Genomic DNA, 23,149 nt, shown 5'->3' with positions numbered 1-23,149 from the left:
AAACTAAACACCTGCCTGGTGGGCACAAGGGAAAGCAAGGACATTCCCTGCCTGTCCAGAGGACTTCATAGTTCTTCTGTACAATAATATGTGATCAGTATGCCCTCTTGTTGATAGGTATTCCTATTTTTTTTTAAAAATTTTATTTATTTATTTGACACAGAGAGAGATCACAAGTAGGCAGAGAGATGGGGGGGGGGAGTAGACCCCCTGCTGAGAAGAGAGCCCGATGCAGGGCTCAATCCCAGGACCCTGAGATCATGACCTGAGCCAAAGGCAGAGGCTTAACCCACTGAGCCACCCAGGGGCCCCCAGTACTCCTATTCTTATTACAGCCAATTCACCTAGTTCTAATTAGCAGAGGGTGGCAACTTTTTAGACCAAGCCTGGGAGGAAGAGCCCAAAGAACTGGCTCTATTTCCCCTGAAGGGACAAGAAAGGGACAGGGTGGGGGCAGGGGGTAGTGCGTGACAATTAGGAGGAATTAGCAAAAGAGAGTGGAGAAACAGAAAGGAAGACAATAAAGAAAACTTATGGGGCGCCTGGGTGGCTCAGTTGGTTAAGCCTCTGCCTTTGGCTCAGGTCATGAATGGGTGTCCTGGGATCGAGCCTTATGGGGCGCCTGGGTGGCTCAGTTGGTTAAGCCTCTGCCTTTGGCTCAGGTCATGAATGGGTGTCCTGGGATCGAGCCCGCTCTCAGGTTCCCTGCTCAGTGGGGAGCCTGCTTCTCCCACTGTCCCTCCCCCTACTTGTGCTCTCTCTCTCAAAAAATAAAATCTTTTTAAAATACTACTACTATTTCTAAATGAAGAAAAAATTAAAATACAAATGTGTATTTTCAAGTCAATCACACAGTGTGATCCCTATGCTCAGTACTATCCATGAGGCGTTCAGAAAAGTCTTTGCCAAGAGACTCAAGTATTAGAGCCCATAACTAACTGAAGATTCCTTCACTTGAAGGTTCAAGGATATAAGGTGAGAGCTTCACTAAACACAGAGTATGTATTTAAAGCCACTGAGTTCAAAGTTGCTCGCTCTCAAGACCAAGTGTAAGAATTGCCTATTTAATCCAGCCTCACCCTAAAACTGACTCATCACTGATCCACATTCGTGACCACACTCACTTTCAACTGTTCTGTTTTTCGAGTTAATATTCATCTTTGCTACAGAATGGATGGCATAAATACCAGCCCTATGAAAAAACTTTTATTCAAAAAGTTGTTTTCCATTAAATGATAAAAAAAAAAAAAAAAAAAAGTAAAACCTTGTGAAAATAGTGAAGGAAAAAAGCCCAAGGCAGAATATCCTTTGTTAAAGAGTCAGTACAAATTCTGCACCACCCGCCCTTGGTTCCGTCATGCTTCACGGCCGTCACCGTGCCAAGGAGGAAGTGCCACACAGTGATTTGCTTCCACCTCCACAATTTAAATCAGGGCCAAACACCAAAAGATATATCTTATTGAGAATTACCTATAAAATCTCAAATCACCATGGTTATACCTTGAGATATAAGTCTTGAAACATAACCATATATGTTCAATTAATTTCTACCTACCCCTGTCCTGGAGGAAAAAAAATACAGTAATCAACAATAGGTTATTTAGAAATAATTTTAAAAGCAGAGCTGGAGTCATGGTATCAGGTAAGAAAAAAAAACTACGATGATTTTAAAACTGAGTCTTTGACAGATCATGAAACGTTAAAAGAATAAAAAAGCACTGAATCATATAAAAATACTATGTAAAATCCCCAAAATAAAACACAAAGGAGCATTTGTATGTGTTAAAATAATTTAATTCTCCCTGTACATTTCTGTCCATGTGAGCCAACAGAAGTCAAGAACGCATACTTTACAATATGTACCTGTTTTGAAACATTCAAGTCAATCCAGATGGCAAAGTAGAATTCAATCACTAATGAAATGTTTAAAAAATATATATTAAACAAAAAAATGTTTTTACAAGATAAAAAATAATCTTCCACAATGCAATAAATTGCAGATCACTGAAATTTTAACTCTTTAGATGACTTCAGTTCAGTTTTTGGTTTCAAAATCTAGAGACAATCAAAAAGAAAAAAACGTTGGCAGGATTTCTATCTGTTTTTACGTTTCTCTTTCTTGCTTCGACTACTCGTTACACTGTTTAAAGAACATGATGCAGGCGCTCTTGCATGACCTGTGGCTTTTAGATGGTCAAAAAGTTTATTCCGGGATGGAAATTCACTGTGGCAGGTTGCACAGCTGATAAGAACATCACCCTGAAGAGGGGGGAAAAAATATCAGTTAAGAGCAAACGTTATTCCCTGAGAGCAATAATTTAGGTTTTCATGTTGAGATTTAGTATCAAATAATTCCAAATAAATCTTTTTAACAAAATTACCGCCACTCAGGCTCAAAAGAGTGAGAAGTTAAGTCCCATCAACCAAAAGCATCAACGTTAAGATGAGCCACTCCACGGTATGCACTGAGCGGTTTCAGTTTGCAAAGTAACGGAAAACTGAGCAGTAGCTGTTCTGCTGGATCTGGTATTCCCACTGTGCCCTTTTACTTTAAAGAACAACAGGGATAGCAGCACAGATATAAATTCTACATTCATCAAGAAAAACTGTTGACAGATCCACACCTATTTAGTAGGTGCACAAGGGCTCACCAAAGATGGCTTTAGAATCAGAATTAAGAATTTAGATGATATTGCTGAAACTAGGTCCACTGAAAAATGTCAATATGATTTTGACTTACCACTGTCTGTGGTTCAGCAGGTACTTTGACAGATTTTTTCATGTCTTTGGCTTTCTTCCCTTTGGGTTTAGGAGCACTGGAAGATAAATTATAGAGTTCTTACAATCCAGTAATAACGTATCCCTTTTAATTGTTATTTTGCTCCCAAAAAGACTCAAGTGAAAGGCTAATTCATTAATTTTAATGGCCAATCTAATTAATTTTCACATCTCAAATAAATAGCTTTCCTGAGCAACTTTAAAGACCACAGTAGATGTTAAATGTGACACAAAAGCTACGGCATTTACTTACAACTGTTGAAACACAAGCTACAACACCTTACAGGACTGCACATGGCCTTGCGCTCCTTCCCCAAAGCTACAGGCCGACCCCAGGCCTCCATCATGGTGTTTCCTTCAGCTCCTAAACCCCTAAGGGCGCTGCCCTAACCCTTCGCCCCTGCTCCGATGCTAAATGCTGGCAACACAGACATGCACTTGACTCTGTTGTTTGAACTCCTTCTCGTGGTCCTAGACAGGGAGGCTACTCACTGTTCAGATTTTCCCTCAAGGAATAAGAAATTACTCTCTGCTCTAGAGGAGCAGAGGAGGCCAGAGACCAAGACAGTAAGACATGGCAGGAAGGAGAGGACCAGGAATGCTCTCTCCGCTGAAAGAGGCCTTCCTCTGGCCAGCCACTGTGACCCTATGGGGCACCACATTCCAGGCTCCTGCCAGCAGGAAGGCTCCAGGTTCTGGATGCAGATCTTGCTGACCTGCAGCGCAGGCCCAACACAGGACTGCCCTGAGCGTGGACACACGGTCCCAGACGCTCCAGGCAAGTGGGATGTGGCCTCATCAGGAGAATTGTTCTTGGATTCCTTGTTTGAGGATTACTGCTCAAGGATAAAATAAGAGCCTCAACAGGATAGAAACTGGGTCAAAAGGACTGCTGCTAAAATGTCCGTTAGCACCTTCCTCCGGCATCCTCTTCCCAACGTGCCTTGTCTGTATTACGTTGGAACGTCTGTCTGGATAAATGTACAGGTCACCAACAGACCTGCTTTGCTTCATCAACCATGGGAAAGATGTTATTTGAGATCCGAAAAGATATTCTTTCCACCAACAGTAATTAGAAAACGCCATCAACCTGACTTACTTCTTAGCTTCACTTTTTGGATCATCACAGAGTTCGACAGTCTCAGTGACACTGATACTTTCTTGGTGACTCCCGTCTAATTCTTTGGCACGGTCTTGATTTAAGTTGGTATCTTCTGATTCAACCTTTACTTCTTCTCCAGTTCCATTTTCATTGAAATTATCATCATACTTCTAGTAATAAAACATGTATGTATTACAAAATAATTACAGGAACAACCCCAGTAATTATACTAAACAATTATAATGTTGGGTACGCTCTGGATGAGGAGATCTTCAGGAAGTAAAAAGAAAAAGCAAATAATAATTTAAAAACACGAATGCTCACTACAGAAACATTAGAGTAGGAAAAAAGTGGAAACAATCTATATGTTCAATAAGTGAATGGTTGAATTATGAAGGGAATTACGAAGCTCTTAAAAATCATGTTTGCAAAGACACTGATTCAATTCTGTAGAACAGTACCTACAAATTATTAGCTAAAATATAAAAGAAAATTACACATAATGTCTGATTACAATCGAATTCAATACTAAGTAGTATCTATAGGCAGAATGAGGGGTGATATTTATAGTTCTCCATATTTTCCAAATGATCTGCAATGAGCACCTACTACTTTTATAGTTAGGGAAAAAAAAAAGAGCAAATAAGCATTATGAAAAAGGCAAAGCTTGGCCAACATGCCTTCACTATGTGAAGAGTGTTTATTTTTGTTGGTTTGGGTTGGGGCAACATTTTGCTACATTTGCTTTCCCTTCCCTTCCTCCCTCTTCTCTGCACACACACCCCACTCCCAAGCCCAGAAGGATAAAAATAAATAGCAGGCAGATATCACGACGCTTGCCCCTACATCCCCAGAATGCCCTTTGTACTCAAGAATTTAAGGCTGATGTGTGGGTTCCATAATCCATATTCACAACCCAGTAACAACCTCTCCTTGGGGGCCCTGAGAGGTGTGGCAAATCAAGGACCCCGTGCTGTGTGTCGTGGTCATGCCCATTGAATCTCCTTTGTCCTAGAACTCCCACAGCCCTACTTTTTGTCTTTCAGGATTTTGACAATCTGCTGGCTATTCTGTCCCCCAGTTTGGCTTCCTCTGGTTGTCTCCTTATGATTAGATTCAGGCTACACTTAGACCAAAATATCTACTAAGTACAAGATTTATTTTTTTGCAAGTAATTTTGTCTTTGGAATGTTTCTCATGGAGGGTGTTCAGAAGACTGTCCTCAAAAGTGACTTGGACTCCTCCTTTCTGTCAGCCAGGGTCCTCTGTTTACATTCAATTGCAGTTTTCTGGGTTTCCTTTTACCATCTTACTACGTCATGCAAATTATTTTTTCCTGCCCATACAGAAAACTCTCCCAGTCTGAAGTTTGCGGATTCTCTGTGTTTGCTGCCTGCTGCTCTTCAGTCAAGGGGTTCACATCTCCACACTACCCTCCTTTTACAAAGAACTGAGGAAACGTCAGGAAAAGTGCTACATAAAACCAGATCTGAAGTGGGATTTTCTTCCTGACAGAATCAGAAATCAACAAGAGGTATTACTATAAAGGAATATAGCTTTGGAGGGAAAAAATGGGGTAGTAAATGAAGCATTTTCATTGGTAAGAAAACACAAATATATTTATTACTGCAACCTATAAGACCTATGCTTCCTTACTCAGGATAGGCTTGGGTTAGGTATAAATCTCTCTTATCTTGTGTTTATTCTAGTGGTTCCCGCACACAAAAATGAGAGAGGAAATGTTCTAAGCTAATGATTATTGAGTCTTTGGGTAGAAGACAGTAAGTATGAGTCATTTTATAAAGAAGCACAGAACTTGCTATGTGGTTTTATAATTGAAGCAAAAGTTCCAAGTCACAAATTTTAACAGTGATAAATTCATTTGTCATGTATCATTTTTGGAACAGGAGACAGATAAAAACTACTTTCAAATATATAACCATTTAAATAGATAAGCCAAATCTCAAGTTTTATGAAAAATCAGTAATGTGTTAACTAAATTTTCTTAAAAATATTTTCAGTTGTCAAAAAGAACTGTAACATTTAATACTTAATATAAGCTAATATAATTAGATTATATTAAAGTAGTGCAGAAATCAATTCCACTTCCTTTAGAACCACCAAATATCCTTAGTAAAGAATAGTAAAGGAGAAGCTCGCTGTGTGTTTATACATCTATAGGATTGTCATGCACCTATAAGAACAAAATAACTTTTTATTTAAAAATATTCTTTTTTTTTTAAAGATTTTATTTATTTGACAGAGAGATCACAAGTAGGCAGAAAGAAAGAGAGAGAGGGAGAGGGAAGCAGGCTCCCTGCTGAGCAGAGAGCCCAATGGGGGCTCCATCCCAGGACCGAGATCATGACCTGAGCTGAAGGCAGAGGCTTACCCACTGAGTCACCCAGGTGCCCCAATTTAAAAATATTCTTTATTTTATTCATTTATTTGACAGACAGAGATCACAACCAGGCAGAGAGGCAGGCAGAGAGAGAGAGGAGGAAGCAGGCTCCCCGCGGAGCAGAGAGCCCGATGTGGGGCTCTATCCCAGGACCCTGGGATCATAAACTGAGCCGAAGGCAGAGGCTTTAACCCACTGAGCCACCCAGGCGCCCCCCAATTTAAAAATATTCTTAAGAGATTGGATTTAGATGCCAGTGTGACATATTTAAGCTACTTACATTTCTGAGTAATATTAAGAAACATTTTTTTCAAGAATCATAAATATTACACATTTCTAGTCAAATGTTCCTTTTGCAAAATTTCATTTATGTTGTTGGCAAAAAAACCCTAGATGTACAAAAATCAACCCTCAGATTTTCATATATTTCTGATTTTAACTCTTGTCTTAGAGATTTAAAGACCCAGTCATCATATGTGTCCAGATTTTTAATATGATCACTCAGTTAATTAGTATCAGGGAATTCATTCCACTTGCAATATTTGAAGATACACCAACAACAGTAATTAAGTAAATTAGCCACATACATATTAATAGAGGAAAGTGATGAAAAAAAGAAAATTGTTTTCAACTTCCTTCAATGTTTTATAATCAACATAAAATATAGAGTGAAAACCCCTCTCTTTAATATGAACTATACTAAAACAACAAAAGCAGTCCAACTTTATGTTTGATATTTAATGTTAATAAAACTTTTTCAACATACCTGTGCTGGTTTCTGTTTCTTTTTCTTCTGTTTTTTAGAAAGCCTAAGAATAAATATAAATAAAAATATCAAATATTTAACTGTGACTACTTACTAAGTTAAAAAAAAAATACTAAACCACTACTGATACAGAGAGAAGTAAAATTTTAAAAGTAGTTAATAGCATAAGGTCTTAAAAAGAAAATATTCTCATTATTGTTAGAAAATTAGAACAGTGGTTCCATTGATAGTAATTAGCCTATCAATTCCCTTGGTATAAAACTGCTTTTAATACAATCATAATATATTCTGTAAAATTATACTTGACATCATGTTTTTACCCGTTTCGATATTGTAAATTCCCTTACATAGGAAAAAATGTGGAAAATATTAGCATAACAGAATAACTTCTTAGATAAAACAGCATTTAAACGCAATCTCATCTCTAATGTGATAAGTAAGTCTAGAAGAATTTTTAGAAGTACTTTTGTTTTGGTGCATCTTCTATTTCCTCCTCAGAATTGGCGTTCAATGGATTTTCATCAGTTTGAGGTCCTGAAAAATTTTCTTCCTCCTCCTCCAGCTGTTGTTTTAACAAGGCAACCATTTCCCGATGCTTTTTTGATTTTTCATGATTCCTCATGCTGGAAAAACAATCGGACGTTAGTGACCACAACAGGACTCACACGTGCCCAACTACGTGGCTGAATAAATGCAACCATGGTAAAATTTATTTTTCCCAATAAGGAAGCAAATGTTGGGGGGATGCTACAAAGAGAAGCAGAAGAACGCTGTCAGGACCTCTCAGGCAGGAGGACACAGCCAGCCCACGCCTGAGCTCTTCTTCCCTCTGTCCCAGCACGCTCCCTTCCGTCCGTCCTTTTATCTACATATATGCTTCCAATCTTGCTTTTTTTTTTTTTTGTCAAATTCTCTATTATCTTAAAGTTCAAGTCTTCTCCACTGTTTCCTCTTAATCACTGAGTATTAGCCTAACGCATGCATGTTCCAGGCTGCACTGTGGGCTCTGGAAGATCCCGAGAATTTGTAAGACAGCATTCTAACTTGAAGAGAAGACCACTTGGGTTTATGACGTGAGGGTCTCAGGTACCAGAGTAGTTTACCCCCTTTTGCTTTTTTCAATAACTGTCTTTCGCCTTTATAAGAGGGCTCTCCCTTCTCACTCGCACCATCCTAAATGTGAATTCAGACACATCTACACCCCTCTGCCTAAAACTCTCCGAGCCATGCCTCTTTCAGGGCATCTGTGGGCCATGAAGTAACATTCCACAAAATAGGGTTGACAAGACAGAAGTACCAGAGTCAGTGGATGAACAAGAAAGTAGGAAACTTATATCTGTACTATCAACCTTAACTCATCTGTTCAGACTTGGGTTTTCTAGCTTCAGTTGCTACTTTTCCCTCCCACTAAAATATCCTCCTTCATACCATGGTTTCTTAGAGAAACAGGAACATGGTGTACCAGAAAATAAGTGCTCAAAAAAATGACTGGGACTTGTCAAAAGGACACAGGAGCCACCTTGAAAGAACTCTCACTAATCATATCTGGAAAAGTTTGAGCATGAAAAGTACAATAAGAAATCATAGAACACTGAAAAACTTCACAAATTCATACTGGTAATAGCTAGACAGAGGCGAGGCTCTTATTGATGGAAGAAGGCCTACTGAGGACTAATAACGGAGAAGGAGCACTGGTTCTAGAAAAGCCCCGCTTTGGAACCATTATGTGACAAGTGGGATAAGCTGAAATCATCAATGAATGCCAAATCTAGGACACTGATGAGGAGCAAGGCACTTGTCTAACTTGAAAGTGTCTCCCCACAGATTAAATGGACTATAAAGTAAAATCTGTTGCAATGGAAAAAAACACTAACTCTACAGTGGAAAAATGAGAAGACGTCCTGGTTGGGTGATCAAAACTCTCACCACCAAGGAAGGGCAGACAGACGTCATATGCTTCCAGAACTGAAGGCCCGAAAGCAGCACCGCATGGTTGACACGGTAGCCAGCCAGACACAGAATCCAATCATGAGGAGACCGACACTCAAGATGATAAGTACTCCCCGAAAAAAAAAACGTTCTGAAGGGCCTGTACTCTGGAGTAACAACGGCACAGACAAGGGAACTGATCCAGATTGAACAAGACCAAATAAATGAACACAACCTCTGATCCTAGACCGGATCCTGACTGGAGTGGAGGAGAAACTGGACAGGACCTCGAGACAGAAGTGGAATACAGGTGGTGAAGGAGAAGAAAGAACCACAGCCTGGTTATAAGTCTCCTGAAGCTGACAGCTGTCCTGCGACCATCTAACAGAATGGCTTTCTTCTTTAGGACTATATACAGAAGTAATTAAGATGTAGACAAGCATTATGTATGTAATCTACTCTCAAATTATTCCGGGAAGAACTGTGTGGAGCAGGGGAGGTGGGGGGAGGGAGAGGGGGTGAACACAAATAGGGCAAAACACCAGCCACAGGTGAATCGGGTGCTTTATTCTATCCTTGCAACGTCATTACAAGTCTGACATTATTTTTAAATAAAAAAATCAATTTTAAATCTCCTTCACTGTTGCTTTTGTTTTCCCGTTTCTAACTCTTCTGCCCTTGCCACTTCTCTTACTACTCAACAGCTTTTCCCCTCGGGGCTCCACACCAAGGCCTTTCACGCCTCCCACACCCCCACTTGCACCCTCCAGTCTCCCCTCTCCTTCCCTGCATGTGTTTTGTTTCTTTGTCCCTTGCTGAGTCTACTTTTGTTGCTGTCCTGTTCTTTCTCCTCTCCGTAAGTACTTAAATACTTCTCTCTTCCTCGTTTCCAAAAGGCAAAGTCCCTCTGCTTCAGCAAATGTAATTCAGGCAGGACACATTTGAAGTTCCTAAGCTGCAATGGGACACTGGCCTGCATGGGAGTGTGACAGCTGGAAGGGAGTCTGCCACCAACAGCAGAGACTCGCTTTGGTCTAGCCTCCTCGTCTGTGACTGTGCCTTCATCGCAATAAGCAGTGACATGGAGACGCGTCCATGTTTTAAGAAGCAGCTCTCACGGAGGACTGCCAGTGTGCACGAGAATCAGTGCCGTGTGCTTAACCACTGGCACAAATCCTACGTCCTCCTCTCCGGAAAGAAATCCCCCAAGAGAACAGAGAGGAGGGCTGGTGATCCCCTGCTATGAGCACTTTCCTTTTAGGACTTGCAGTGTTCTGGTTCACCTCCGAAGAAAAGGGGAGTTCAAAGATCTTAAACTTACGCCTTTTCTGTCTTGAAAGATTTGTCACACGCTGGGCAGTAAAGGCCGTCGTACAGCTCAGCATCCTCAGCTTCTTCACTGTCTTTGCCTACGAGAAGGAAGCCAACAGTAAAAACCCGACAATAAGAACCCAAATCTGAAATGTGTTAGCAAATTACATGTCTTTAGTAACAAACGAATTTCGCACACAACGTAGAAATTGTATTTCCTTACAAAAACCAAATAAGGTTACCAGGGTTTGAGCTGACCTTTCAAAAGCAGTCCTGAATTATAAAGGTAGGCTTCCAAATCACTACTTTATCTTTGCAGTTCTTCTCCTAAGTCTACTGAGAAGACTCAAAGTCTCTCAAAGTTCTCAGTGTGAGCTAAGTCCAGAAAATCAGATGCCACTTTCACAGTTCTACCACAAAGCAGCTTTTTCAACAGATTTTTCAGTTGACCCCTTGAGCAAGATTCGATGGATGCAAACACATTTGTAACTGTAATCTACTCTTAAATGCTTAAATAAACATAGCCTGAAATACTCCATCATTATTTGACAGGGTGGAAACAAAAGAGCCTATTATATATAAACTTTAACATGCCTTTACACCCTTGTTTTTTAAATAAGCTTGGGACTTTGTTACAATGAAATAATTACTATCAATATAGTCCACAAAATCTAAGCAACTAAAATGCTGAACTGAAAGTCCTTGTAAAATCCCATCTGTCTTCTTAAGAAATAAACAGGTAAACTGCCACAGAGATCAATAAAAGGGATCATGCAATTAGATTAATAAGGATCCCAAGCTATCTCTTCTAGTCTACATTTTGGTTCTTTGTAAGTCACATTAACATAATTTCGAAAGACACTTTCTCACTGAAATTACAAATGATCAAAACTCATTCTACCTAGTATTAATGTTTAATAAATGGTATTAGTATGCAATTACCTGTACCCTTCCATTATATATAAACACTTCATCAAATAGTTAATAAAGAATGTTAGCTTTGAAGTCAAAATCTGGATCTAAAAATGGTCATATGGCAGGTCTACATGCCAAAGCTTCTCAGAGTCATATTTTCCTCTTCAGTAAAAGGAAATTAATTCTATGAGCAAAATATAAATTTACGGGGTATTGTGTGAGGGGCAAGCAAGCTCTTTCTTGAATGTGAAAGCACTTCATAAATTTTATATAAAACTCTAATTATGTCACCTCACGTTTCCAGAATGCATTATAATTTTCAAGACTTTCACACATACTACTTCTAAAAATTTCATTTCATAATCATTTTGAGTAAATAAAAGTCCGCCATTCTATCATTCGCCAACTAGTCTACAGCCACACATTTATAGATAAGGTGAACTGATCCTTCCACATTATCCCTCACGCGACAGCTAGAGACTACGCGGAAGGTCAGGTTATTCTCCACAATGCCTACTCCTCCGTGTTCAGGTAGTCACAGGCCTTGTGCTCTCACAAGAGACGCACAGAAAGGACACTTCCCAGCACAGTGGGAGGAAACTCTCAGAAATGAGAGGAAGAATTTATATACACCACACAGACTCCTGTACAATATCAGCTTTTCTGGAAAAAGCTATAGAAACTTGACCTCCTGGGCTTCATCACAGGTTTTTAAGTAACCAACAGTCAATATACCCACCGGCCAACTTATTTATGCAGGCAGAAGCCCAGACTCTTTAAAGCACGCTCAGAAAAGAGGTTATTAATCAAATAAACTCTTATTTCTTATTCTGATCATCTAGGGTTTAATCAACATCAATGGACTACCTTTGCTTGGCCTATACAATATTGTTTTTCATTTTAATTGTCTGCCACATTTCAAAACCGGAAGACGTCCCATAAAAATCCAGATTTCCAGCTCTGCTTAGAAGGCAAACGGACAGGAACACCCTGGCAACACAGTCCTGGCAGCAGTGGAGGAAGCGAGGGAGCACAGGAGTCCCCAGGATGCAGCCACGTCCCTGCCCCCCACGCGCCACCCCTGCCTGCCACCTGCAAGCATCCTGAGTGCATGACATCGGAGCACGGCATTCCCTTTCTCAAGTTTCCCAATGAAGGTAGTTACCATCGTGCCCATCTTTGAGCTCAGATTCCTCCATCTCATCTTCATCTGATCCATCTCCAAACTCCTTCTCATAGCGCGCCTCCATCTCCTTGAGCTCCTTCTCCAGGTCGGCCACGGTCATCCAGCTCTGTTCTTTGTACTGCTCGGCCAGTCTAGACACACAGCACAGCCCCACTGACGCCGGTCCTGCTTACCCCGCAGGCCTCCAGCCCGGCCCTGGAGAACTGCTCCCCCTGCACTGTCAGGGCGGAGTTCAAGTGGGGGCCAGTGGCTTATCTGTCATGTGGGTGGTTTTAACCCCCCTATTAGAAAACTAGGTTTTGAAACCTAGACCTCCTAGCAAGTTAGTAAAAAGTCTTGAGGCATTTTTAAGTCCTAAGTGGCAAGTAGAGTGCCAATTTTCCGAAAATGAAGGGTGGGTGAGTAGAATTTAGAAGAAGTGAATCATCTTTAAAAGAATGCTACAGTGCTCTGGACACAATGCTTTTACACTAACTCCGAGAGACAAAGCTTTAAAGGCATAAAAATGAACCAAAGCCCTGGAGTGTGCCATCAAAGAGGAGGGACCGCGAGGTGGGGCACAGTGGGCATACTGCACGCCATCTCGGGCCGAAGCCCACGTCTGCCACTTCCCAGCTCTGGGATCTTGGGCCTGCCTGCCTGGCTTCCTCAGAAGGACGAGGAAAAAAGCCAGAACTTACTTCACAGAACTGCTAGGACAAAAGTGCTTGGAACAGGGCCTCGTCCAGAGGAGATCAATGGGCGGTCATTATTATTATGTCTCAGAAGAGTCTGGAAAGGATCTCAAGTATTGAGGGCCTCTGAAGGCAAACATGCAGTGCAAGGGTGGCTGATGAAGCCAGAACACGGGGGGTTGCCCCCCCGTCAGGCCCAGTCCCAGGGCCCCACATCTCTTCAGAGCCAGGGGCCCGGCCGCGCCTCCCGTACTTGGCCTGCTTCAGCTTCTGCTGCCGCCTCATCTCCTCCGCCTTCCTGGCCTTCTCGGCGTTCTGCTCCTCCACGAGCTTCCGGTGCGCCTGCACCCTCCTGTCTCTCTTGCGGATGAACGCGACCAGCTGGCGCACCAGCTCGTTCTTCTCCTTCCTCGCTTTGTCGCGAATCTTTTTGTTTTCTTTTTCCATGGCTCGTTTCTCCCAGCGGTTCGAAGCTTGTCGCGTATCATATTCTTCCTTCCATGCAAAGTTCTTCTGAGTGCAGAAACTCTGCCAATAGGCATAGAAAGGATGGACGACCTAGAGACCAAGAAAACCAGTAACATGCTGAGGTTTAAGATTCTTTTTCTCCAGCAAGGCAGCAAATTATCAGTGATGCAACACATCTCTGTTTTCACACACATCACATCACTACTCATCAACGGAAAAGACAGTCCTTCAGGGCTTTACAGAATGAATCGCCCTCAAGAACAAACCGAGTGGGGCGCTGAATGGGGTGGGACCTGCCCAATAAACAGGAAAAGTAAAGGAGACCACTCCGAGGGCGCCACAAGCCCCTCCAGGAAGGGAGACTGGGGCAGGGTTGGTTACAGTGCGGGACCAAGAACCAGGGTCCACTCTCCTCAAATTAAAAAATGGGGAGAAAACACACTGGTAAATGCAAATTATAAAATGGCAATGCAATTTTCTTTTACCGTATCATAGTCGCTCTGGGAGTCTCCGAAAGTGGGAAAAGCCTCCATCTCCTCTTCTAACACAGATTCTAGCTCCTCCTTCGCAATCATCTCAAATACGTTACGATAAACTGTATAAAAGCCCTAAAAAACATCAGTAGGAAAACAAATTCTTAATACTTTTATACGCTGATCACAGAATACAATTTTAAAACGTACATGAAAAACTTTAATGTTAAAGAATTACAGGCCCAAGCTCTGTCATGACAGAACATGCAGGTTTCTGAAAACTGCAGTTTTCTTATGCCAGCAGTTTAAATACAAAGGCAGTATTTTTTCAGTTTTCGAACATTGCTTTCACCAATAATAACATGATTTCTCTTTGTGTTTGAAAGTCTCGTGCTTGATAGGAAATTAAGAGTGAGTTCATTTACCTTTTCATCATCTCCATAACCAGAGTAACAGGTCACAGTGAAGTAGTGAAGCAAATCTAAGCTGTCGTCCTGATATTCCCCATCAAGCCCACCTTTAAGGAGAGCCTCTCTATGATTATCATACCTAAACAAACAAATTAGCGTCATTAGTGATCGCTGAATAAATGAGAATTCAGAAGGACTCTTGAATCTGAAACAGCCAAAATATTATTAGACATTTTAATATGTCCAACCCACACTCAAATTTTTTTTAAATATCAACCTGAAAAGACTTGATAATCCTTCACAGAGCTGATTAAAACTATGACTGCAACTTCAAGGATGAGGCAGGCACTGTACACTACTCGCCCACATGAACAGTGAACTTAACAAGCCAGGGAATTTCCATGACTCCTCCAGAAAGGTAGCTGCATTTTTACAGGTAAGAAATACTACTGAATTGGTCAGCATGGGACTTAATCTACTCTACAGACTAAGATTATATATTTGTGATCAGATTTACCAACAAACACCAAAACTGGTCTTCCTAGGTTTATATAAACAATCTACAAGTTTCACATACACACAATTACTCCCTGTAATAACTCTGTAACGTCAGTTCTTACCCCAAAGATGTAATGGGAAACTGACTCTCAGCGATACTAAATAATTTATCCATAATCACAAACCCGGTAAGCAGCAGAGCTAGAATTCCAAACGAGGCCTCCTCCTGCACTAGAAGAACCATACTCCTAGTAACTGTGCAGTCTGCCCTGCAGGCAACACGAGAGTCAACAGCAGGGCCTTCACACAAAAGGACAAGAGAGCCCTTCGAACAAGAAGGCCACTTGAGATCTGGAGAAGGGCACAGAGCCAAGGGAGGCAGGAAAGAATTTCAAAGTTCCTAAAGGAAAGCAAAAGCATTCCTAAGTGCAGATCTCCAAATTTTTCAGGAGGAGAAAAATGTAGGATTCTCTCTCTGATTTTCACCTAAAGGACAATTTTTAAAGAATTTTTTTTTTCTTACAGCCTTTCTCGCTTGAGAGCCTGCCGTGTTTTATGCTGTTTGACACACACAAGACTCGAGCAGCAGCCCTGCATACCCACCTGCTCTTTGTAACAGCAGGCTCTTGCACAGACATGTCAGGGCTCAAAACTTACTCCTTGGTAGCAAAAAGTTCATCAAGAATCTGAAAACTCGGAGTGCCCAGGTGGCTCAGTGGGTCCTGGGATCAAGCCCCGAATCGGGCTCTCTGCTCAGCGGAGAGCCTGCTCCCCCCACCCCCGCCTGCTTCTCTGCCTACCTGTGATCTCTCTTAATCAAATAAATAAATAAAATCTTCAAAAAAAATCTGAGAACTTAAATTTAGACATAGAAATTTTTGTCTGGGGGTGACTGGGTGGCTTAGTCCTTTAAGCATCTGCCCTTGGCTCAGGTCATGATACCAGGGTCCCAGAATCAAGCCCCTCATCGGGCTCTCTGCTCAGCAGGGAGTTGGCTTCTTGCTTTGCCCCTTCCCCTGCTCATGCTCTCTCTCTCTAATAAATAAAATCTTTTTTAAAAAAAGAATTTTTTGTCTGAAATTGCTACTAAATTATCAGGTCATCATACCTAAAAGTATCTGTCATAGACATAGAAGCTTAACTCCATTTCTTCATATAAAGTAGTTCTTGGGTAAATCCTGCAATTCTAGCTCTGAAACACTGTTTTAAGGGTACGTCAGCATTCCTAACCATGCAAACTTGTCATACACCAAAGAGATCCCGTTTAATAAGAAGTTACTTCCCAAGGGTCAAGGTTCAATCTATCTAATATTGCCAAGCTTTATTCTACCTCCTCTAAAATGAAATAATTGGAGTATTCACCTCTAAGCTTTCTTCCAACTCTAATACTGCATTTTCTATAATGAATAGGGGACAGATGCCTCAGAACACACCGAAACATTTGACAAATATCCACTTTTTAAAATTTTCTATTGATAATTCTTCCCGACAAAATACACTACGGTAGGAGGGACGGCGTGATGCTCACCATGCTCGTTCCTGAGGGTCACTCAACACGTCATAGGCTGCTTGGATTAATTTAAATTGTTCAGCTGCTTCTGCGGCATTATCCAGATTTTTATCTGTTAAAATAAAGTTCCAGATAGTCAGTCTTCAAACAAGTAGAGGACAGAATCTAAAAGGGACCTCTTCCGCCACAAATGCCATAAATAGATGAGGAGTTCGCAAAACAAAGAAAAACAATCAGGAAAAAGCAAAGAGGTCCTAGTGAGAGTTGATAATAAGGATATGCGAGAAGTATCTACTTGAGAAGAAACTGTATGCTTTCCCCTAAGCCTTGGTGCGTCACTGAGTACTCAATCTGGATATCCACAAACGGAAAACCTTGAGTAGCACACATTTTATTTTTTGAAAAAGCAAAATATATATGTAAAATCAGTCATGGAAGGAATGTTATTATTTAGTACAGTCTTTATGTTTTTTCTTTCTTATCAACACACACCCCACAATCTTGTAAAGCTTTAAAAATATATACTAATTATTTTTCTTGTAACTATGAATTCAGAGAGCATCAGGCAGCTTCTAAGATGGCCTCCAAGGCTCCCCACCTGCTGGCATTCACACCCTGTGGAGCCCCCTCACAGGTCACCAGGGTTGGTCTGTGTGGCCAACAGCAAGGCAGCAAAAATGGTGATGGCACGCTAAGTTACTTCTGAGATTAGTTTATAGAAGGCTGCAGTTTCCACCTCGGGCTCTCGCTCTCTTGGATCGCTCTGGGAGTAGCCAGCTGCCACTGCGAGAAGACACTCGGGTGGCCCACGTGGAGAACGGGGGCCTCTGGCCCACAGCCAGCAAGGAAACAGGCCTGATACGATGGGAGGGAGACTGAAAAGCGGGTTTTCCCAATGAGGATACCACCTCACGAGAAACCCTGGGCCAAAACCACCCAGCTAAGCCATCCCCACACTCTGTCCTCAGAAACTGAGTCCATATAATGGATGTCTGCTGTGTTTATTGTTTTCAGTCCTAAGTGTTTGGTAATTTGTTACGTAGCAATAGATAACTACTATACTCAGAAAGTGAAATATTTTCGGACCACTCTGGAGCATACCAAAATTCTGTAAGCTACAACTCAGTATTTGCCCTCTAAGAGGCCAGAGGAAAAATAGGCCAGAAACATACTTCCTAGGAATAACTTTGCAGCCTTAGAACAAGACCCTCGAGGGCATCCTGCCGCCTCTTTCTAGGTACCATCATGCGGGATGTCCAGTCCTTCAGGGAGTTTTCTGTTCAACCACTATCACGGACAATACTTGCTCAAGTGCAGTCATTGGCCATAGCCCTTCTTTGCTGAGATGCTTTCACAGAAAAAGCTTTCGATATTATTTTAGAATCATGGTAACTCTAACTTGAAAGGAAAAAACCGTCCACCCCCGCAGCCTAGCTGTAAGTGGCAAGCGACCGAATGCCGGTCTAAATGCCCTTCCGCAGTGCAGCCCCTCTGAAGACGGCCAATGGTTATCTCCGAGTCCTCCTTCTCCCGGGACTAAATACTCCCATCTCTCATGGCACGTCGTAATCCTCTACTTCAAATACAGCCAAAGACAGGCACCAATAATCAAGAAGCCAACCATTCACAGTCTCTCTCCCCCTCCTGGGCCACAGGCCGCCCTGGACAGTAAGTGAGGGCCCACCTGAGAGGTGCTGGGGAGAACTGCTCCATGGTGGCTCACCTGCCTGTCTCTGCACCACAACATGGGACAGCAAGAAACTTTTCCCTCTGAGGCTTAATCGCTTACACTAGGTGCAAGCACTCAAGCCTCGGGATCAGGAAAATGGAGCAGGTCTTTGAGGGCTTCGACAAGAGTTGGAGCTACCAAGACGGGTGTCCCCTGGATTTCTTGCTAGGTATGAAAAACAAAACTCTTCACTTGAGTTACTGTCGCCACCTTCCTGTCACATGCAGCTCTGAACACAGCCAGCTAAGCCTTCAAGGTAAGAATCATGATTTCTGTATCTTTCATGATTCAAAAATACTCATGATTTCTACATCTTCATCAAACCATTCATAAACTTTCTGTCATAAACAAAACAGCACAGTCCCAATTAAAGAAGAATGGCAGAAAACGCCAGCAAATAAATCTTCCCACATAAATCAAAAAAGGTGACTGGGGGAGGTATGTGGGTGGTTCTTCTTCACCTTTTAATCAGTTCTGTACTTCGTTGTCCTGTTTCTTCCCACACCCTTCCTTCCTCCCCCAAAGAAGCTTGGAGAAGGCTCAAGCTTTGAAACACAGAAAGTCCATCAATGTACCCGCTGAAAAGATCTCGCCTCTTACTAACACGTCTTTAAGTCTTTAATTTTTTTCAGTCTGTCATATGACTTATTTCACTTAAATATACCTGAACTGGCTGACTATAATGTTAACCTGAGATCTAAGCACATAAATGCAGTAAGTTCAAAAGCAATAATAAAGAAAAAGCCCATATTTATTATCAGCCACACCCAAAGGCCGCAGGTACTGCAAAGCCAGTCATCAAAGTTTAAGAGGCATTCTCACACTACTCTCTGAGCTTTTCTCTCCATTCACTCACACTCTTCTACTCCCTCCCAAACTTTTTTACACCACCTTCTGGAAAATTCCATGGACTGAGCCTTTTAAGTCCTGCCTTGACTGAAACCAGGCTCCCCGAGAACACGGCTTCCCTGCAGGACTTCCTTCTTGGGCTCCTTCAGTCACAGCCCTCATGCGGCAGGGCTGGTGCTGGAGCTGGCATCCTCCTGGCTGCTGGTCCTTTCCTCATCCCCAAGGGCACACTAGCATTGCATCCAGATTCAAACCACTGGCCAACCCCACCTTCTTCCCCTTCTTACTGTCCACATATCACTCAACCACTCCCCCTTAACTTACTAAGAATTCCAGCCCTTGGCTCAGAGTTTCCATTCCCGGGTCTTATGGTCACCATGGGTGACTTCAATGTACTCTGACCTCCCGGTCGCCCTCCTCCCAAACTGCCTGCTCTAATCTGCTCTCTCCAAACTTGACAAACACAAACCTACCTTTTCCCCTGCTTCCCACTGCCCTTAGGTTAAAATCAATCTACCTCGTTCGGTTGACCCCAACCTCTAAGACCTGGCTGCTGCTTACCTGGCCATACCCTGCTCTTTGCCCTTCCTGTACTCTGCCATACTTTGTCTGGCCTTCCTCCCCCTGTATTCCCTGCTTTCTGGCTTTCAGTCTCGCCCTAGAGGTCACTTCTTCAGGGATACACATCTGTCCCACCACACAGAAACCCAGTCCAGGTCAGGCACGTATGCTCATAAGCCTTCAGACCACCCTTCTCTTGCCAGACTGAAACTGCCTGTTTCCCTGGGACTCCCTGATGACTCTACCTGCCTGCAGAGCAAGGACCATTCCAGCCTCATTCACACAGTCAAGTGCTCGCAGCAGTCATCAAATAAAAGCCTTCCCCTCAAGAGGAGTGATCTCACTAGGAAGTAACATTGACCCTACTGAAAACTATTTTCAGTTGCTCAATTTAAAACAAAACAAAACAAAACAAAAAAACAAAAACACAAAGAAATACCTTTAACAATGAAAAATGAACAGCCTTTCTTCTTGAAGTACAAATTATTCTTTGAAGCAAAGCCCAAATGTTAACCTCAGAAACACCTAACACAGGACCTTACACAGAGATTGAATTGAACATCTGCTGACTGACAGACTTAAATTAACAAGTCAGCACGGCAAAATATATCAAAATCATGTGTTACCTGGAAAGTATGTATCCTTTAAATGTATAGGCATGTTCAAACAAAAGATATTTAGGATGCTATGATTATGATGACATTCAGAGAAAACACTTTGTTTCTAACCGGTTTGGTTTCAAAATACTTAACTGATGTTTTAGTAACTTTTGCCTACTTTTTTCTTCCTTCTCTGCACTGATTTCCAGTTAATCACCAAGTCTGATCATTTCTCCTTCACAGCATCTCTTCTACCAGGCCTTGCCCTTCCCTCCCACTAACCCCCATCCTGGTGTGAGCCCTTCCTTGCCATAGTGGATGCTACCTGACTTCTGTCCCCGTCCCTCTTCAATGCACTCAGACACCCTCACAGCACCGCCTCAAGACATCTTAATAAAACCAGCTTCAACCCTCTCTTACTGGAAAAAACAAATTTCACAGTCCTTAGCCTACCATTCAAGACCCTTTATGATCTAATCTAAAAACTACACTCAAATACATATTATCATCAAAATTATATATGCATTTGGTCACAAGCATTAATCCTCTTCCTCACACTTTTCCAGCCAGAAGAGTCAAGAAATTCCTAACTTTGTTCTAATTCCTAACTCAATTTCTGATGAATGTTTACCTTACTTCTTCCTTTCCAATATATATATTTGTTTAGTTCCTCTGTTGGTAATCGCTACCATTTTAAGTAACAAACCCATACCTTTATTTCTTGTTCCACCAACTACAGACATTACCTTTTGACTTTGGGTCGTAGGCCCTTCCTTCAGCTCTTCTCTCAAACCATATTTTCAGATTTCCAATAAATACTGCCGTCAGTCAAACCGTCCCCTGGACCACCTTTTGTCCACCATGATGCTCTTCCGTCTACTCTTCAGCTCACTTTTCCCAATTCCATTTCCCTAAGATCCAGCTAAAAATCTAGGATCTTCTGCCAAAGAGAAACCTCACTGCTTCTCATGACATAGTGAGAACTCCCTCCCCTGGCTTCCTGGGGCATTTATTACTTGTTCTGTTAATCCAACTACCAATTATGTATGTTGTGCTATTTTGTTTGCGCTTGTGTTTAACTTTCCATGGTTTACAGCATGTTTTCCAAGGGATATCTTAGCATTTCAGAATCTTACTATGGTGACTTGCATATACTGCAGATTCTAGAAACAATTGATTGTTATTGATTAGTGCTAATATGTAAACCTCTTACAAACTCAGAAAGCTGATATTCAACTACAGCCTTAGTTTCCCAGTCTGAAAGATCAGATTACTTCATAGAAGTCACACAGGCCTGAACTACAACAAATCAAACATCCAAAGGAAGCATACTTCTAAGTATACATACGAACTTCACTAGGGAAGACACCTAATTAAAACTCTCCATCTGCAAAACATCTGAAGTGGAGTACAGGGTCCGTATTTCAACAGCTTACTGGGAAAGGGCGGGGAGCACGGCTATATAAGACAGTTTACCAGCTTCTATGCCTTAATTTCAATAAAGGGCCATAAATTACACTTGGGTAGCTGGGATTCCGTGATGAAGTTAGGGTAGCTGAGCGGCAGAAACTCAAGCAAGGGCCAAACTCGAGAGCCCAGGTCTCCGGCTCCGGCTCCTGTCTGCTTAGGGGTGGGAGGAGCCGCTGAAGTCGCTAGAATGTGTCCTCCCCAGCAAGTGCCACTGCGGGTAGCGCCGGGGTTGGTGGGTGGGCCGGGGGGACGTCTGGGAAGGGACGGGCTGCCCGGGGCTCTAGGGAAGCCTGGGGTGAGCGATGCGGGCGGGAAGGACGCCCGGCGGGAAGAGCACTGCGCAGAGGCACCTGGCCGGGGACCCGAACGGGACTCCCAGGGCGAGGCGAGTCACAGGGCGGGCGGGTTGAGACTGGCCAGGGTCCCGGAGTTATTCCGGGAAGAGGGGGGCGAAGGGTGGCGGGGGCCCGGCTTTTGCAAGGGCTGCGACGGTTGCGGAGTAGTTACCCGGGTGCCATTTCAGGGCCAGCTTCCGATAGGCCTTCTTGAGCTCCTCCTCGCTGGCGTCGCGCCGCACCCCTAGCGCTTCGTAGTGACACTTCATCGCCCGGCCGGGCAAGGGGCTGGGGCCGGGGCCCGGGGCGGGGCCGGGGCCCGGGCCCGGGCCGAAGGGGTGGCGGCGGCGCTGCTGGTCCTCTTCGGCAGCGGGAGTCCGGCGCCCACACCCGGCCAGCCAGCGAGCGCGGCGGCGGCGGCAGCGGCGCGGGGTGGCGGAAGCGCGCGGCGGCGACAGGCGGCGCGGGCTGCGGCACGCGGGCGCGCGGAGGGGGCGGTGCCGGAGGCCGCGGCTTCTCATGGGCTGGGGGAGGGCTCGGTTCCGGAAAAAGCGGCGCGGGAGGAAGGCGGGGCCTCGGTGGGTGGGGGGCGGGGCCGCGGCGGGATGAAGGCGGGGCCCCGACAGGTGGGAGGCGGGGCCACGGCGGGAGTCATTGTGAGGGGCACAGTAGCCGTCTGTGTAAGGAGCACTAACTGGGCTGGCCACCGGAGGGCTGATAGGAGTCTGATAGAAGGTTCCGGAAAGCACCGTGTCTTCTGAAGACGATTTCTCAGTGGACCCCCGTTTTTCCGGGTGAGGCGACTTAGGCTCGAAGTAGTCGAGTGTTTTGCTCTGGCCTCCCCAACTGACCAATGGCAGGATTCAGGTGAACCAAATGCAGGATTTAACTTCAATTCTCTTCAGCTGCCACTTATCGCGATCTCTAATACTGCTCATTCTGACTAATAGGCAATGAAGTGACAGTAAATAGGATGCCTTAAAGTGGAAAATTTTGAGAGACCATCAACATATTTAAAAATAACATACCAAATGTTTTACCACCAGTATGAATAAAATTGTGCTGACCCATCCACTAACACTTTCTGGCTTCTAAGCCTGCATTTCCTAGATTGTTAAGAATGCTGTTAGGGTATAGTATTTAACCAGTTTTTGTTGATCGAACCGACACACCGTTATTACAGCA

At 43.2% G+C, this 23,149-nt stretch overlaps 1 protein-coding gene across 1 annotated transcript; it reads right to left on the bottom strand.

Annotated features, from left to right (window-relative positions):
• Positions 1 to 1,776: 1,776 nt before the first annotated feature.
• DNAJC21 (DnaJ heat shock protein family (Hsp40) member C21) lies at positions 1,777 to 22,418 on the bottom strand. The gene is made up of 12 exons (XM_004738122.2): positions 22,137 to 22,418; positions 16,440 to 16,533; positions 14,429 to 14,552; positions 14,016 to 14,138; positions 13,316 to 13,620; positions 12,368 to 12,519; positions 10,298 to 10,385; positions 7,512 to 7,670; positions 7,048 to 7,090; positions 3,878 to 4,050; positions 2,741 to 2,816; positions 1,777 to 2,259 (listed from the first exon to the last, which is right to left on the bottom strand). Exons 1-12 carry the CDS (start codon positions 22,231 to 22,233, stop codon positions 2,095 to 2,097), a joined length of 1,599 nt encoding a protein of 532 aa, XP_004738179.2. The 5' UTR covers positions 22,234 to 22,418; the 3' UTR covers positions 1,777 to 2,094.
• Positions 22,419 to 23,149: the final 731 nt, after the last annotated feature.

The sequence above is a fragment of the Mustela putorius genome, unplaced genomic scaffold, assembly GCF_011764305.1.
Source record: "Mustela putorius furo isolate JIRA1106 unplaced genomic scaffold, ASM1176430v1.1 tig00000407_pilon_pilon_pilon, whole genome shotgun sequence".
Taxonomy (NCBI): Eukaryota; Metazoa; Chordata; class Mammalia; order Carnivora; family Mustelidae; genus Mustela; species Mustela putorius.
This window is presented reverse-complemented; position numbering and strand designations above follow the sequence as displayed.